The sequence below is a fragment of the Dendropsophus ebraccatus genome, chromosome 5 (assembly GCF_027789765.1).
Source record: "Dendropsophus ebraccatus isolate aDenEbr1 chromosome 5, aDenEbr1.pat, whole genome shotgun sequence".
Lineage (NCBI taxonomy): Eukaryota > Metazoa > Chordata > Amphibia > Anura > Hylidae > Dendropsophus > Dendropsophus ebraccatus.
Window position 1 is genome coordinate 104,909,540 of NC_091458.1, and position 16,048 is coordinate 104,925,587.

General features: G+C 45.7%; 2 protein-coding genes across 13 annotated transcripts in view; one reads left to right on the top strand and one right to left on the bottom strand.

The window, feature by feature from the left end:
- Positions 1–11,558, bottom strand: part of LONRF2 (LON peptidase N-terminal domain and ring finger 2) — a 64,091-nt gene extending 52,533 nt beyond the window's left edge. The window contains exon 1 of the mRNA XM_069970882.1: positions 9,995–11,558. Within this exon, the coding sequence (XP_069826983.1) occupies positions 9,995–10,745 (751 nt within the window). The 5' untranslated portion in view covers positions 10,746–11,558. The remainder of the gene's footprint in view (positions 1–9,994) is intronic.
- The window catches only part of LOC138792873 (uncharacterized), a 33,861-nt gene continuing 28,548 nt past the window's right edge, over positions 10,736–16,048 (top strand). Inside the window, exon 1 of one of the 12 annotated variants that reach the window (XM_069970884.1) lies at positions 10,736–10,825. In XM_069970884.1, the coding sequence (XP_069826985.1) occupies positions 10,744–10,825 (82 nt within the window). In that variant the 5' untranslated portion in view covers positions 10,736–10,743. The other 11 variants (XM_069970890.1, XM_069970894.1, XM_069970895.1 and 8 more) reach the window with 11 other exon arrangements.

The following is a 16,048-nucleotide window of genomic DNA, read 5'->3' on the forward strand; positions in this document are numbered from 1 at the left end:
AGTGATGAAAAGGTCACATATATAACAGTTGGGGGGGTAGATGATAGATAGATAATAGATAGATAGGGGGAGATTTATCAAACATGGTGTAAAGTGAACCTGGCTCAGTCGCCCCTAGCAACCAATCAGATTCCACCTCTCATTCCTCACAGACTCTTTGGAAAATGAAAGGTGGAATCTGATTGGTTGCTAGGGACAACTGAGCCAGTTTCACTTTACACCATGTTTGATAAATCATAGATCGTACTACTATCGGGGGTCGGGTGGTTTGGGGGGCTGGGGTTTAGGGGTGGCACTCGTTGTAGTAGGATTTAGTATATCGTATCTAAATACTACAGCCTCCCGTCATGTTTGTGGTTTTATTGTGGGGGTTGTCTGGAGGGGTGGGAGGCTGTAAGATTTAGTGTATGTCACCATAAGGGGGTATCAACAGGGGCGGGGGGGGGGGGGGGGCGCCAAAAGAAAGTTTCGCACGGGGCGCCATCTTCCCTAAGGCCGGCCCTGACTGTCATCACCATCACCAAGCTCTTCTCTCAGCTCCTTCTTCTGTTACAGCAGCCCCCCCACCTCCCCTGCCTTGTCAGGTGACTCGGCTTGCTCAGCTCCCATTGGCTGAACAACTGCAAGCCATCACTTGGACTGGGGAGGGGGGGCTGCTGTAACAGGACCTAGAGCAGCCCTCCTGCTGATGACTCATCCTCACAAGAAGGAGCTGCCTGGTGATGGTGACGACAGTCATTAGGTCTGTGTGAGTTAGGACACTTCCTGGTGGAGGGGGGAAAAGACAGGGAAGGGAGGCAGATAGGTGATTGAAGCATATTACAGAGTTATATAACTTTGTAAAGTGCTTCAATTACTGGGAAAAGTTTTTCATGGCACTTGTCCTTTAATGCCCCCCTCCCTCCCCCCACAATGCACAGGTCACAGCACATGCCCAGAAAATGTTGTCATAATAGTAAATAGGTTTACTTCCAGTCTATTGTACCTAAGTCCATGCGACTTGCTGTATTGCTTATCTCTAAAAGCAGCTTATAGACAAGTTGTGTGTGTCCATATTAATGTACTGAAATGAAAACAGATTGGGAAAAAAAACACTACATACTTTTCAAAATTGTGAGAAAATGCTATTGCTTCTCCAAATCATAAATGGTAATCTCCTGCCTGTTAGGCATAGAGGTCCTCCGGAGAGAACCACACACCAGTGTGCACAGCTCTGACTTTTGAAGTTGGCTTACAACAGATGCATAATTTATATTTCTTTAAATATTAAATACTTTGACTCTAAGCCTCTGACTTCACTAAGACTTTCTGTAGTGCTACTGATTGATTTTAACTATTAGGTGACAGCAGCTTTCCACAAGCTTACATACAACTCTGCATTTCACTAAACAGTAGCTGCCCAGGTAAAACAAAGCTGGGGAGTATTCATTTGATTCATTTGTTATTTCTTGGGAGTTTCATTGCAGTACTGTCACAATCCTACGGCGTCTTCAGAAATACGATACTCTACTTCAATAAAATGATGCAGTAATACAATAAAATGATGCAGTACTGCAATGAAATGATTAAACGGGTATTCCCTTTGCAATGAAACTGCAATGTGTGAACATAGCCTAAAGCCCCTATTACACGGGGCGACTGAGAGGAGCAAACGAGCACTGTCAGCGCTCGTTTGCTCCGCATTTCTCCCTTGCTGCCGCCGCTATTACGTGCGCCGGCACTGAGCGGTTGAGTACAGGGGGGACCGCGGGGAGCTGCAGGGGGGCTGCCCAGGTGATCGCTAGAACGTCCAGGCAGCCCATAGCAGATAATGGTGGTCTGCTGCCACCGAACCTATTCCACGGAGCGACAACAGCAGACCGCTGCTATATGAGTCATTTGTCTTTCAACATGTTGAAAGACAAACGACAGCAACGATCAGTCAACATCATTTATGTTGGCTGATCGCTGTCTTGTATAACACAAGACAATTATCGGCCGATAATAGTCTCGTGTAATAGGGCCTTTAGGTATAATTCTTAAAGAGTCACTGTCGTATTTTTTTTTTTTGCAGAAATCAATAGTCCAGGCGATTTTAAGAAACTTTGTAATTGGGTTTATTAGCCAAATCTGCCATTATCTGCATGTAAAAAGCCTTTTCCCAGGTCCCCCCCTCCTTCCTCTTTTTCATCCACTCTGAAAAATCTGAAAATTGTGACTTGTTGCAGGAGACGTCCCCTGTCTGCTCTAGGGAGAGGGGAGGGGGGAGGAGGAAGGAGGGAGTTAGCCGGCAGCAGAAAGCAGATAACAGAGGATTACAGGCACGGAGCTGGGTGACAGCTGTAATCTGAGCTCAGACAGTCACTGGTGATGGTCAGAACAGATGGGTGAGGGATTTGTAGATTAACTCTTTGTTGTCCTGTTTTGGTCTTTTCTTTAGCTCTCTCCATAGGAGAACAATGAAGACAGGGGGAGAGCTTCAAACTGCTTTTTCATGATAAAAATGCATTTTTCGGATAATAAACCCAATTACAAAGTTTCTTAAAATCGCCTGGACTATTGATTTCTGCAAAAAAAAAATTCACGACAGTGACACTTTATGGGTAGCTTCACACGGGCGGGCTCGCAGCGAGATTCTCGCTGCGAGCCCGGCAGGTCCTGTCAGTTTCCATAAACTACATACTTGCTGCGGACCGCAGCGAGTATGTAATTGTACCGCGCTTAACCCCTTCTACTCCCGCCGGCTCCCCCGCTGTAAGCACCATACATTACCTGTCCTTGCTGCACGGGTCCGGCGTCCTGCTCTCCCGCCCGGCCAATCAGTGGCTGCGGCTGGGCAACACACTAATTGGCCGGACGGGAGAGCAGGACGCCGGACCCGAGCAGCAAGGACAGGTAATGTATGCTGCTTACAGCGGGGGAGCCGGGCGGGAGTAGAAGGGGTTAAGCGCGGTACAATTACATACTCGCTGCGGTCCGCAGCAAGTATGTAGTTTATGGGAACTGCCAGGACCTGCCGGGCTCGCAGCGAGAATCTCGCTGCGAGCCCGCCCGTGTGAAGCTACCCTAAGTCAATATTAGGCTGTAGATAGGGTAAATATCAAGTTAAAGAAAGATAGTCATTGAGTTGTGTAGGAGGCTGGGGGGAAGAAACAGGAGACACCAGGAGATTGTGTTGCATCGGCAACCATTCCATGTAAAAGCCCTATTTCATGGAACTAACTAGAATAGGACTCGTGCTCAGAACTTCAAACCATCACATCATGTGAAATTAGGACCACACAGTGCTAGTTCACACACCCAACTATTTTTGACAGGCCTTTTTAAAAGCCCTCCACCTTATTGGACACCAAAGCAGCTACATAGGCTACCATGATGTTACATATACTATTGCTTGCACAAACCTTGTGAAACCTGCCATTTGCTTCAAGTTACTGACCCAGACAGCCATTTCTCCCTGATGCTCTCATGCTGCTAGATCATATTCCTTTTATTTCAAATAGGATGGTACCATTCTGAGTCTCCTGAAGGCACAACTAAGCAACATACCATCACTTTAATAAGATAGGAAATACCCTTTAAACGCTAGTGTTCCTATCTCTCCAATTTAGACCTAAAAGAGTACATGAAGAAAAAGATAGGGAGAGTTTGGTGGCCCTCTCATACTGGAAAACTACTGTATCTGCTTCTGTACTTGCCTGTGATATTTAGGGAACATTGCGGTTTTATTTCCTCAACTTCCAAAATAGCAGCTTTGCAGAGCTAAAAAAAACCCCACCCCCTAAGGTTGAGAAAACCACTACAATCCAAAAGCAACTTAAAAAAGACTTGGCTTACAACGAACTGTCCTGCCTTTAAAAGTGCCTTTGCCTTTCAACATAGAATAGTGACAGTATGGCCTCTGGTAGTACATTCCCAAGCTTTGTAAAGATATATTGTATAAGCAATTCTGTAGTTTTAAAATACCAGGGCTGTGGAGTCGGTAAGCCGCAGCTCCAACTCCGACTCAGACTCCTGAATTTTATCAGGACAGACTCAAGACTCCTGCTCCTTCATAAATGGCCAGTCAGATACCAGGGGAGTTATTTATCACACTGGCTTAGCAGATTCTCCCTAATGTCCAACATGATCATGGGGCGACTTCTGAGGGAATAAGGAAAGATATAAAGCAGATTCTCCTCTAGACTAGACTAGATGGAGCAGGTGGTCTTTTCCTGATGACAATCTTCTACGTTTCTAACTAATATTCACCATACACTGCTAACAATGGCAGATCCCTGTAATATAGAGGTCAGCCATAGTGATATACAGGGGGTCACACATAGTGATATAGAGTGGTTACTGTAGGGTCACGCCAAAGCACACACACAGCCTGCTGCAGCCATAGCATATACACACACACACACACACACACACACACACACACACACACACACTGCTGCAGCCATAGAACACTGAAGAAAAACACACAATCTTCTCCCAGAGAGAAAAACACCACATTAAGGGCAAAGGTTACTGCTTCGCTACTTCTCCTCCTGCTCTATATTACACAGGATATCTTTAGATTACACTGCTGCTCATATACAGTCATCGAGCATCTAGGAAGAGAACAGCACAGATCCCCCCCCCCCCACACACACACACAATGGACTCTTCCAGCTCAGAAACAAACTGCCAAATAGTGACCGACAACTTTTCCCTGACCACCCTTATCTAATAGGGTCAGTGTCCTATTACTAATATATTCCCTGACCACCCTTATCTAATAGGGCCAGTGTCCTATCAGAATGTTGCTCATGAAATATATTGATGAGCAAAACTTATAAAATTCATATCAAAACTTAATTCAAATTTTTTTGAAGATTTTTTTAAAGCTGGAGTCAGAGTTAGTACATTTTTTCCGACTAACTCCATGACTGCAGAGCCCTGTATAATACCCCTGCTCACATTTTATATATACCTTCAATTACTACTAATCACAAAAAGAAAGATTAATGCATCTGGTGAGATACCAAAAACTTTTTGCAGGTATCCATCTGGCATGAGGTTTTTCCCATAAATATCCACAGACTTCTTAGTGGCTAGCTTCTGGCCCTACAAGCTATATAAGTTTACCCCTGTATTAGTGAACATTACTTTTTAAACAATATTTTCACCAAGAACATTAAAGGAATGTACTACAGCACAGAGATCCCAGTGATGTGGTCCATTTTTCAAATCACCGCCTGGTTCCCGCTATCTGCAATGGTTTCTTTATATGCAAATAGCGCTGCTGTATGCACTGGAGGGGGGCCTGGCACCCCCAAGCATACAGATATCCCCTTGGTGACGCATCTCCTTAAGAATCAAGTCTGGCCACATTACCATTGAAAGGAGATATCGGTACACTGGGGGTGCTGGATCCTACGCTGGAACATAGAGCAGCCCTGTTTGGATATAAAGAAAACGGTGGGAATGGGGCGGCGATTTGAAAAATGGACCACGCCACCGGGATCTCCACGCCAGTGAAAACATTTTATTAGCCCTAGTAATACATTTGCTTTAATAAATGAATGCAGTCAAACATATGTAAAACAACATTGAGATTAATGGTAATTAACTGTTTTTACCGCAAGGTACTGGGGTCTGTGAGACTGAGCTCCAGAGACTGAAATACTGCTTAAGCAAATCATTCGGCATCAAAGAATTATTTCAGGCAAAATACCTCTATGAAAAGGTTTCGCTAGTTCTCCTGACAAATCATCTCCTATAAACATGCATGTTTTAGTAAATGGTTGCATTCCCCATGAAGTAACACTGCTGAAGCATCTCTTCTTAGAACCTGCAGCACTAAGCCATTCCTGTTATTCCTCCTGAAAATGTATGAATAAATTGACAACTAGGGTGTGTGTCCATGTGTATGAAGGGAATGGGAGAGATAGATGGCAGCTATTGCATTTCTATGGGTACCTGTCAGCACTCAAAGTATGTAGAGAAAAGCCTCTTTGACAAGAAGAACGGCAACACCCAGTTATCACTATAATGATGAATTTCCAGAAGGAATATTTGAGAAAATACACAATGCAGAGTGCCAAGAAAGTCATTCTGAAGGTCAGGATAGCTAAAATGATCTTGTTGCAGGGGCTGTAATATAGAATATATCATAGATCTAGATGTTGTTTAAACCCTCATACTAAAGAGATGAACAGAGTTCTTTCAAGGCTGCTCCTGCTGATAGTAAGAGGCATGTCCCCATAGCGGAGCCCTTTATTACTTATGTATGCTGTTGACAGACTTTCCAGGCTAACTAGGCACAATCCGTTACCAGATGATGTTATATACCCCACAGAAAATAATACCCCTCCACCAGCACCACGCACAATGTCAAAACAAAGGTATTTGACTATGCACTGTTGGCAACATGTTCTTGGGATGATGGGTAGATGAGGTAGTGACAGGATGTTCCCGGAATTCATTCTATGCAGTTTTGTAGCAATCTGTCCAGGGCAAATCACATGTGCAATTTAATCACGGAGAGACCAGAGAGTAGCAGGACAGATGCACATTGGACCTTATTCATGTACAGTGTTATAATCCTGTTTTATCCAGGCCTCAGGCAGAACAATAGAGCAGCTACCAAATCCCTTCTCTCTGTTCAGTCTGCCCCAGTCTAAACAGTCAAGCCGACTAGTAAGCTGCAGAAAACACCAAGAAAACATTTACTATGGAGTCTAATATGTGCAACTATTCTAATGAGGACTGGTGTGTATTTTGTTCCAATATCTTGTGACTGATTTATTAAAATGTAGCACTGCCATAGTGAATGTATCCAAGTAAAAAGTCGCACAAAAAGTCGCAAAATTGCAAAAATTGTGCAAGCCTATTCACCTGGTACTGACTAGACGTAGGCCTGCACCTGTTTGTGCGACTTTTTAAAAATTTGCAAATGATAAATTGGGCATTAATCTCTGATTATGCAAACTTTAGGGTGAATACTGAAAACAGGCAGATTAAAAAAAGTTGCATCTAGAAAATGTTTGCCCCTAAAATACTGGTTCATAAAAAGTACTTGGGTGGAAAATCCAATCATTCACCAAAAAAAAGTCGCAAAGCCTTTGATAAATGTTCCCCTAAGTGTCAGCTTATTGTGTGTTCCAGTGGTCATTTTAGCCACTGGTAAAAAGCGCATGGCGTCGCCTAGAAAACCAACAGATGATGTTGTTGGAGACAGGGGTCAAGCCCTTTGTTTAGAGAGAGAGAAGCCACAGTGAGACCACTCTCTCTGCGGCTTACCCCTACCCGTAGAAAACACAGCAGCCCTTAGCCAGGACAAGTAGTAAGCAGGAGATACAACTGACGTTTCGACAATTGTTGAGCCTTCAGTTACTAAAGGTTTATGAGGAACATTACGAACACATCTAATAGAATTTAGACTCCCCATCCTGGCTGATACTCATCTTTGGCACATTTTAACAAACCACTATGACATGGAGGAGATCTCAGCTGCTAGAGGATAGCTTGACTGGATACACTGAAGCTACAAATATGAGATGTGTACAGGTTCCTGGCCTCTGAATGGAAATAAGGCTGTTTTCCACTGACAGCAAGCAGAGGTCATGAAAATAGGGAGAAAATAAAACACAATGCATAGTAGCTGCTTTTCTCTGCATTGTATATTTGTAATACATAAGATGCCCGTGGCTTTCTGGCAGCTAGTTTGGTACTTTTTGTACCTTGGAGTGAACCAGTCTGTGGGTAGGTGAAGCAGTACAGTTATGCAAGTTAGCAGCAGAGTATGTACTACGCACCAGTCTGCAGGTGTCAACATTCCCCTTCCTATATGTACGTGCACTCTGAGTGCGCATGCAGATCCCTCTACTGTTAAGAGAAATTCACATCAGTTACTAAGGAAATTCAGCTCTCTATTCAGACAGAATGCTATTGTTTTAGTTTTTTAACTTTGGAGAAAGGTAAAAAAAACAGCTTGGTCGTGCTACAAACCTTGGGTGACTCTTACTGTACAATGCATTATGTCTGTAAAAAATAAAACTATACCTATCCACATATATGCTGGATACTGAGGTAGAGCTCTTAGGTGACTGCCAACACACCCTGTGGTGAATTAGATAGTGTATACCTTTGAATACTTTTTGCCCATAGAGCAATGCATAATTTATAAGACTCCATGTGTCAGTCACATTTCCCTAACTGGTAATTGTGAGACACTTTCTCATGACTCCCCCTTTGCTTTTTACTCTTTGAGAATTGTCTCACACTGTTAGGCCATGTTCACAAACTGTATAAGACCGGCTGTTCTGTGACCCAGGCAGGTCACGGAACGACCGGTCTCAGAAAAGATCATCCCAGCCGGTACTGCAGTACTGGCCAGATGATCTTTAGCGCCGCTGAGTTCTGATGCGAGCGCATTTGTGCGCACCCGCATCAGAACTCCCCACTGCACACAATGGAGCGTACGGCTGGAGCCACTCGCTCCAATGTGTGCACTGACAGGGTTTTCTGTGGCCGCTATTCAGTAAATAGCGGCTGCAGAAAACAGAAATGTCAGTTTTTCGCAGCACTGCTAGGGATCCCGGTGTATACCATGTGTATATACTCCGGTCGGGATTCCCTCAGCCTGCAGCACTACTAAAATACCACAGAAATCACGGCCGTTGCCGGTCGGCATGTTGTCCCTTGAGACAAATGTGTTTTTAGTAGTACCTGCTACTTTGTCCCATATCTACTGTCGGCCAGCGCCTGGCAAGGTTTCATCTACATCCACCGCTGCCAACTGCAGAGATTCGACACCCCACCACTCTGCATTTCCTGTTGGGACCCAGTGGCGTAGGATCCCAGAAACCTAGAAACCTATGGTAGCTCCGACCTCCATCATTCTCTTCACTGAGAGCGTTTTTAGATGTTGTGCTCTAAGGTGAGAAAATCCAATTGCCTTTGTTTTCACCACCTTTCTCCTGGATTTCACCCTATGGTACCTGCATATCTCTTTTAGCTTTCCATTGATTACAATGGAACCTTTCTCCTGGATTTCACCCTATGGCACCTGCATATCTCTTTTAGCTTTCCATTGATTACAATGGAACCTGGAAGTGAGGAAGAACCAAAGGCGGTGACCAGAGCGGACAGAAACTATGGCCGGCAGGATATTCAAATGGCGATCTATTCAGGAGGGATGGGGAGTATAAAATCTGTGTCGGTCAGTGGGGTTTTTTTTTTTTGCTAGAACTGGAATTGTTATAGTTATAGAAAGTTATATCGTTTGCAATTTATTTCTATTTATAAATCTTAAAACTTCCAGTACTTATCAGCTTCTATATGTTCTGCAAGAAGTGGTGTATTCTATCCAGTCTGACATGGTGCTCTCTGCTGCCTCCTCTGCCCCTGACAGGAACTGTCCAGAGCAGCAAAGGATTTCTATGGGGATTTGCTCCTTCTTTGGACAGTGTGGGAGCAGAGAGAATTGTGTCAGGCTGGAAAAAATACACCAGTTCCTGCAGGACATACAGCAGCTGATAAGTAGAGATTTGCGAATTTGCCGAAGTTCGGGTTCGTATGAATCTGAACTATCGGCTTCTGATTCCCGCTGTCTGCAGCCTCCGCAAACAGGGTGGATACAGCGTAAGCACCGCCTGGAAAACTGGGATACAGTTTTCCGGCCGATCCGTAAGGCTGTATCCACCCTGTTCATTAAGGCTGCAGACAGCGGGAATAAGAAACCGAACTTCGGCAAATTCACTCATCTCTACTGATAAGTACTGTAAGGCTTGAGATTTTTAAATAGAAATACATTACAAATCTAGCTAACTTTCTGAAACCAGTTAATTTTTTTCTTTCAAATGGACGGGCACCCCTTTAAAGAAAGAATTGTCTAACATTGGTACATGCAGCAGCATGGCTCCTGGGCTTTGCTTAGCTCCTAATGTATAACATGTTACAGCGTTCTTTTCGGCGTATCCCTTGCAGTAGGGCAGAAGAGACACCATTCCTCTAAAGGACTAGACATTATGCTGCCACTTACCCAGCTCCAAAGCCGCGTTGTATTTCTCTAATGCGCCTACTAAGTCCTTGTTCTGCCATAGAGCATCTCCTTCAGCAGACAACCTCCGTACCTTGGTCTCGGCACCGAACCACTTCTCCATCAAGTTGCCCAGCACCACATTCACCTTTAAGTCCATGCCTGGTGCTTCATGCCCCTCTGCTTTGCCTTTAATCCTATTGCTACAACAGCTACATTCAGTGGATTCTCTATCACACAGGCATTTCTTACAGAAACAATGGCCACAAGTCAGAGTGACCGGGTCCAGTAGTAACAGTCTGCACATGGGGCAGGAGAAGAGGTCGGAGCCCAGGGGCTGCTCAGGGGGGGTGCTCCTAGTGCAATGGGGCTCTTTTCCTTCCTTCTTTGTAGGTATAGCGTCACTTTTCATCTTGGCACAAGGTAATTTCAGTTCTTTCTCTCTGATGGTGTGAGCTATACTTTCCACCAGTATGCCAAGTTCCTGTGGACATAGCTGGCGCAGCATCGCTGCCCTTGTGTATGAGGCCAAGGCATCTGCCACCCTGCCAGCCAGTGCCAGGGCATCTCCTTTCTTCAGGTACAAGGACCTCTCAGGCTGGGGCAGCTCATCCAGCTGAGAACCATAGATCTCTGCTGCCAGGTCAAAGTTGCCAGCCTTGAAGGCTTCCTCTGCCACCCCCAGCATCTCAGAGCACAGGCCGGGGGGGTCCAGAGAGAAGGGCTCGGGGGGCTGCAGGGCCCTCACCTCCATGCTGGGACCCTCGTCCAGTCAGGGGCCGGGGGAGGACAAGGCTTCCCCTAGCACAGGCGGCTGCTCACGTCTCCTCCTCAGTAAGGCCATTGTCTGATCGCACGCTCCTTTGTTCTCCAGAGATGAAGCTGATTTCCGTGTTACTGTGCCAGGGCACTGGAGTTGGGCTGTCCGGATTGCCCCATTGCAGCACATGGGCCATGCCCGCCGCGGCTGCCAGCACACTGACCAAGTTGGCAGGCGCCAGTCATCGCCCGGTGACGCCTCCTAGCGGCGGCCTGTGCCTAATGACCTGGAGACACTAGCGGCTCATAGAGCAGTGTGCCCCGGTGCTGTGTGTCTGCCGGGCACCAGCGACTTCTCCTCCCGGTCCGATCCCCAAGGCTATGAGCTCATACACAGAGGCGGGGGCCGTGGCGTCACAGCCGTCCTCTTAAAGTCACCGCAGCACTGTACAACCGGGCGGCGCGGTGATAGGTAGTAGTGGCGGCGGCGGGCGGAAGTGGCGCAGGAATGCCGGGCGGCTCGGTGTGTTACACTCAGGGACTAATCTGTATAGGTTACATAAACTACCAGTCATGAGGCGCGCGCACGGAGGCGGCAGTGCAGGGGTTAATGCGCTTACACCAGGGCAGACGGTGTGTGACAGGCGGGCGGATTACCTCCAGATCTCCTGTAAAATACTATTAGTGTCGCTTACTGTCTGCGCCTGCACTCCCTCTGGGAACACTGAAGCATTGTGCTGCTGCCCCCTGGTGGCAGCCCGCGGGACTGGCAGTGTTTTGGGGAATTGTGACTAATGACACGTGAGGGAACAGCTCCCCGCCCCCACCCGCGTAGGTTTATGTAAGGAGCTGAGGGGGGTTATACAACGCCGGCTCCACGTCACGGACGGGTCACCCTCTGTCTCTAGTGTCATGTGAGGAGAGGCTGCATGACAAGACTGTGATATACACTGTGTTATGTATGTGCGCAGTACCACACAGGTGGTCGGACGGACCTGACCACCTCCTTGAGGTTCCCATGTTAGTGGCGTTTCACTGAAGGTCACATTTCTTTGTTGCTACCACAGCTCATGCAGGGCCTGACACACAGCTTTCCTGGAGTCCTGAATGCCATGTCTGTGTAGTACTGCCACCAGACACCTAGCGTTATACAGCTGAGGGCGTCCTGCGTGAGGGGCCATGCCTCATGGTGCCCTATCATTATTATTATTATTACTGTGGTGGGAGACTATAGCTGAGGTATATGCCAGGGGAGAGGGAGTGTTTTGTTATGACGAGGCTGAAGTTGGTTTCTTATTCGGCCAGTTTCTTATTCGGGGCTGAAGTTGGTTTCTTATTCGGCAGTTTCTTATTCAGAGGATTTTTCTTTTTCCTGTTTTAGCTATTATTCTTACAGAAAATGAATAATATTCATACCCTACCGTAAGTGAGGGGCCTTGAGGGGACTGGTGATAAAAATGGCAAAAAAGATCCCACGGTTGGCATAAAAATGGGCATGAAAGTAAAACCACAAAATTATTATTTAAAAATAAAATTGACTTTGGGCCACTGATCTCACACTGATAATACACAGAGAGGGATGCCCCGCATCATACCCAAGAGAGTCCAGCCTGGCCCAAAGTGGTTCTAGGTATAAAAACTGGCGTCAAAGTGGGCACATAGCCATTTTTCATGATTTGAATAAGTAACAGGTATTTTCAAAGGGTTAAATGAGTTTGGGCCACTGATCTCACACTGATAATACACAGAGAGGGATGCCCCGCATCACATCCAAGAGAGTCCAGCCTGGCCCAAAGTGGTTCTGGGTATAAAAACTGGCATCAAAGTGGGCAGATTGGCATTTTTTCCTAATTTGAATAAGTAACAGCTGTTTTCAAAGGGTTAAATGAGTTTGGGCCACGGATCTCACATTGATATTGCACAGAGAGGGATGCCCCGCATCAGATCCAAGAGAGTCCAGCCTGGCCCAAAGTGGTTTTTGGTATAAAAACTGGCATCAAAGTGGGCAGATTGGCATTTTTTCCCAATTTGAATAAGTAACAGCTGTTTTCAAAGGGTTAAATGAGTTTGGGCCACTGATCTCACACTGATAATACACAGAGAGGGATGCCCCGCATCATACCCAAGAGAGTCCAGCCTGGCCCAAAGTGGTTCTGGGTATAAAAACTGGCATCAAAGTGGGCACATAGCCATATTTCATGATTTGAATAAGTAACAGCTATTTTCAAAGGGTTCAGTGAGTTTGGGCCACTGATCTCACACTACGTACACACAGATAGGCATGCCCCGCATTACATCCAAGAGAGTCCAGCCTGGCCCAAAGTGGTCCTGGGTATAAAAACTGGCATCAAAGTTGGCAGATTGGCATTTTTCCCAATTTGAATAAGTAACAGGTATTTTCAAAGGGTTAAATGAGTTTGGGCCACTGATCTCACACTGATAATACACAGAGAGGGATGCCCCGCATCACATCCAACAGAGTCCAGCCTGGCCCAAAGTGGTTCTGGGTATAAAAACTGGCATCAAAGTGGGCACATAGCCATTTTTCATGATTTGAATAAGTAACAGCTATTTTCAAAGGGTTAAATGAGTTTGGGCCACTGATCTCACATTGATATTACACAGAGAGGGATGCCCAGCATCACATCCAAGAGAGTCCAGCCTGGCCCAAAGTGGTTCTGGGTATAAAAACTGGCATCAAAGTGGGCAGATTGGCATTTTTTCCTAATTTGAATAAGTAACAGCTGTTTTCAAAGGGTTAAATGAGTTTGGGCCACTGATCTCACACTACATACACACAGATAGGCATGCCCCGCATCACATCCAAGAGAGTCCAGCCTGGCCCAAAGTGGTTCTGGGTGTAAAAACTGGCATCAAAGTGGGCACATAGCCATTTTTCATTATTTGAATAAGTAACAGCTGTTTTCAAAGGGTTAAATGAGTTTGGGCCACTGATCTCACACTGATAATACACAGAGAGGGATGCCCCGCATCATACCCAAGAGAGTCCAGCCTGGCCCAAAGTGGTTCTGGGTATAAAAACTGGCATCAAAGTGGGCACAGAGCCATTTTTCATGATTTGAATAAGTAACAGCTATTTTCAAAGGGTTAAATGAGTTTGGGCCACTGATCTCACACTAGGTACACACAGATAGGCATGCCCCGCATTACATCCAAGAGAGTCCAGCCTGGCCCAAAGTGGTTCTGGGTATAAAAACTGGCATCAAAGTGGGCACATAGCCATTTTTCATGATTTGAATAAGTAACAGCTATTTTCAAAGGGTTAAATGAGTTTGGGCCACTGATCTCACACTACGTACACACAGATAGGCATGCCCCGCATCAGATCCAAGAGAGTCCAGCCTGGCCCAAAGTGGTTCTGGGTATAAAAACTGGCATCAAAGTGGGCAGATGGGCATTTTTGTCCTATTTTGAATAAGTAACAGGTGTTTTCAAAGGGTTAAATGAGTTTGGGCCACTGATCTCACACTGATAATACACAGAGAGGGATGCCCCGCATCACATCCAAGAGAGTCCAGCCTGGCCCAAAGTGGTTCTGGGTATAAAAACTGGCATCAAAGTGGGCAGATTGGCATTTTTTCCTAATTTGAATAAGTAACAGCTGTTTTCAAAGGGTTAAATGAGTTTGGGCCACTGATCTCACACTGATAATACACAGAGAGGGATGCCCGGCATCACATCCAAGAGACTCCAGCCTGGCCCAAAGTGGTTCTGGGTATAAAAACTGGCATCAAAGTGGGCACATAGGCATTTTTCATGATTTGAATAAGTAACAGCTGTTTTCAAAGGGTTAAATGAGTTTGGGCCACTGATCTCACACTGATAATATACAGAGAGGGATGCCCCGCATCACATCCAAGAGAGTCCAGCCTGGCCCAAAGTGGTTCTGGGTATAAAAACTGGCATCAAAGTGGGCAAATAGCCATTTTTCATGATTTGAATAAGTAACAGCTATTTTCAAAGGGTTAAATGAGTTTGGGCCACTGATCTCACATTGATATTACACAGAGAGGGATGCCCCGCATCACATCCAAGAGAGTCCAGCCTGGCCCAAAGTGGTTCTGGGTATAAAAACTGGCATCAAAGTGGGCAGATTGGCATTTTTTCCTAATTTGAATAAGTAACAGCTGTTTTCAAAGGGTTAAATGAGTTTGGGCCACTGATCTCACACTGATAATACACAGAGAGGGATCCCCCGCATCACATCCAACAGAGTCCAGCCTGGCCCAAAGTGGTTCTGGGTATAAAAAACTGGCATCAAAGTGGGCACATAGCCATTTTTCATGATTTGAATAAGTAACAGCTGTTTTCAAAGGGTTAAATGAGTTTGGGCCACTGATCTCACACTGATAATACACAGAGAGGGATGCCCCGCATCATACCCAAGAGAGTCCAGCCTGGCCCAAAGTGGTTCTGGGTATAAAAACTGGCATCAAAGTGGGCACAGAGCCATTTTTCATGATTTGAATAAGTAACAGCTATTTTCAAAGGGTTAAATGAGTTTGGGCCACTGATCTCACACTGATAATACACAGAGAGGGATGCCCCGCATCATACCCAAGAGAGTCCAGCCTGGCCCAAAGTGGTTCTGGGTATAAAAACTGGCATCAAAGTGGGCACATAGCCATATTTCATGATTTGAATAAGTAACAGCTATTTTCAAAGGGTTCAGTGAGTTTGGGCCACTGATCTCACACTACGTACACACAGATAGGCATGCCCCGCATTACATCCAAGAGAGTCCAGCCTGGCCCAAAGTGGTTCTGGGTATAAAAACTGGCATCAAAGTTGGCAGATTGGCATTTTTCCCAATTTGAATAAGTAACAGGTATTTTCAAAGGGTTAAATGAGTTTGGGCCACTGATCTCACACTGATAATACACAGAGAGGGATGCCCCGCATCACATCCAACAGAGTCCAGCCTGGCCCAAAGTGGTTCTGGGTATAAAAACTGGCATCAAAGTGGGCACATAGCCATTTTTCATGATTTGAATAAGTAACAGCTATTTTCAAAAGGTTAAATGAGTTTGGGCCACTGATCTCACATTGATATTACACAGAGAGGGATGCCCAGCATCACATCCAACAGAGTCCAGCCTGGCCCAAAGTGGTTCTGGGTATAAAAACTGGCATCAAAGTGGGCAGATTGGCATTTTTTCCTAATTTGAATAAGTAACAGCTGTTTTCAAAGGGTTAAATGAGTTTGGGCCACTGATCTCACACTACATACACACAGATAGGCATGCCCCGCATCACATCCAAGAGAGTCCAGCCTGG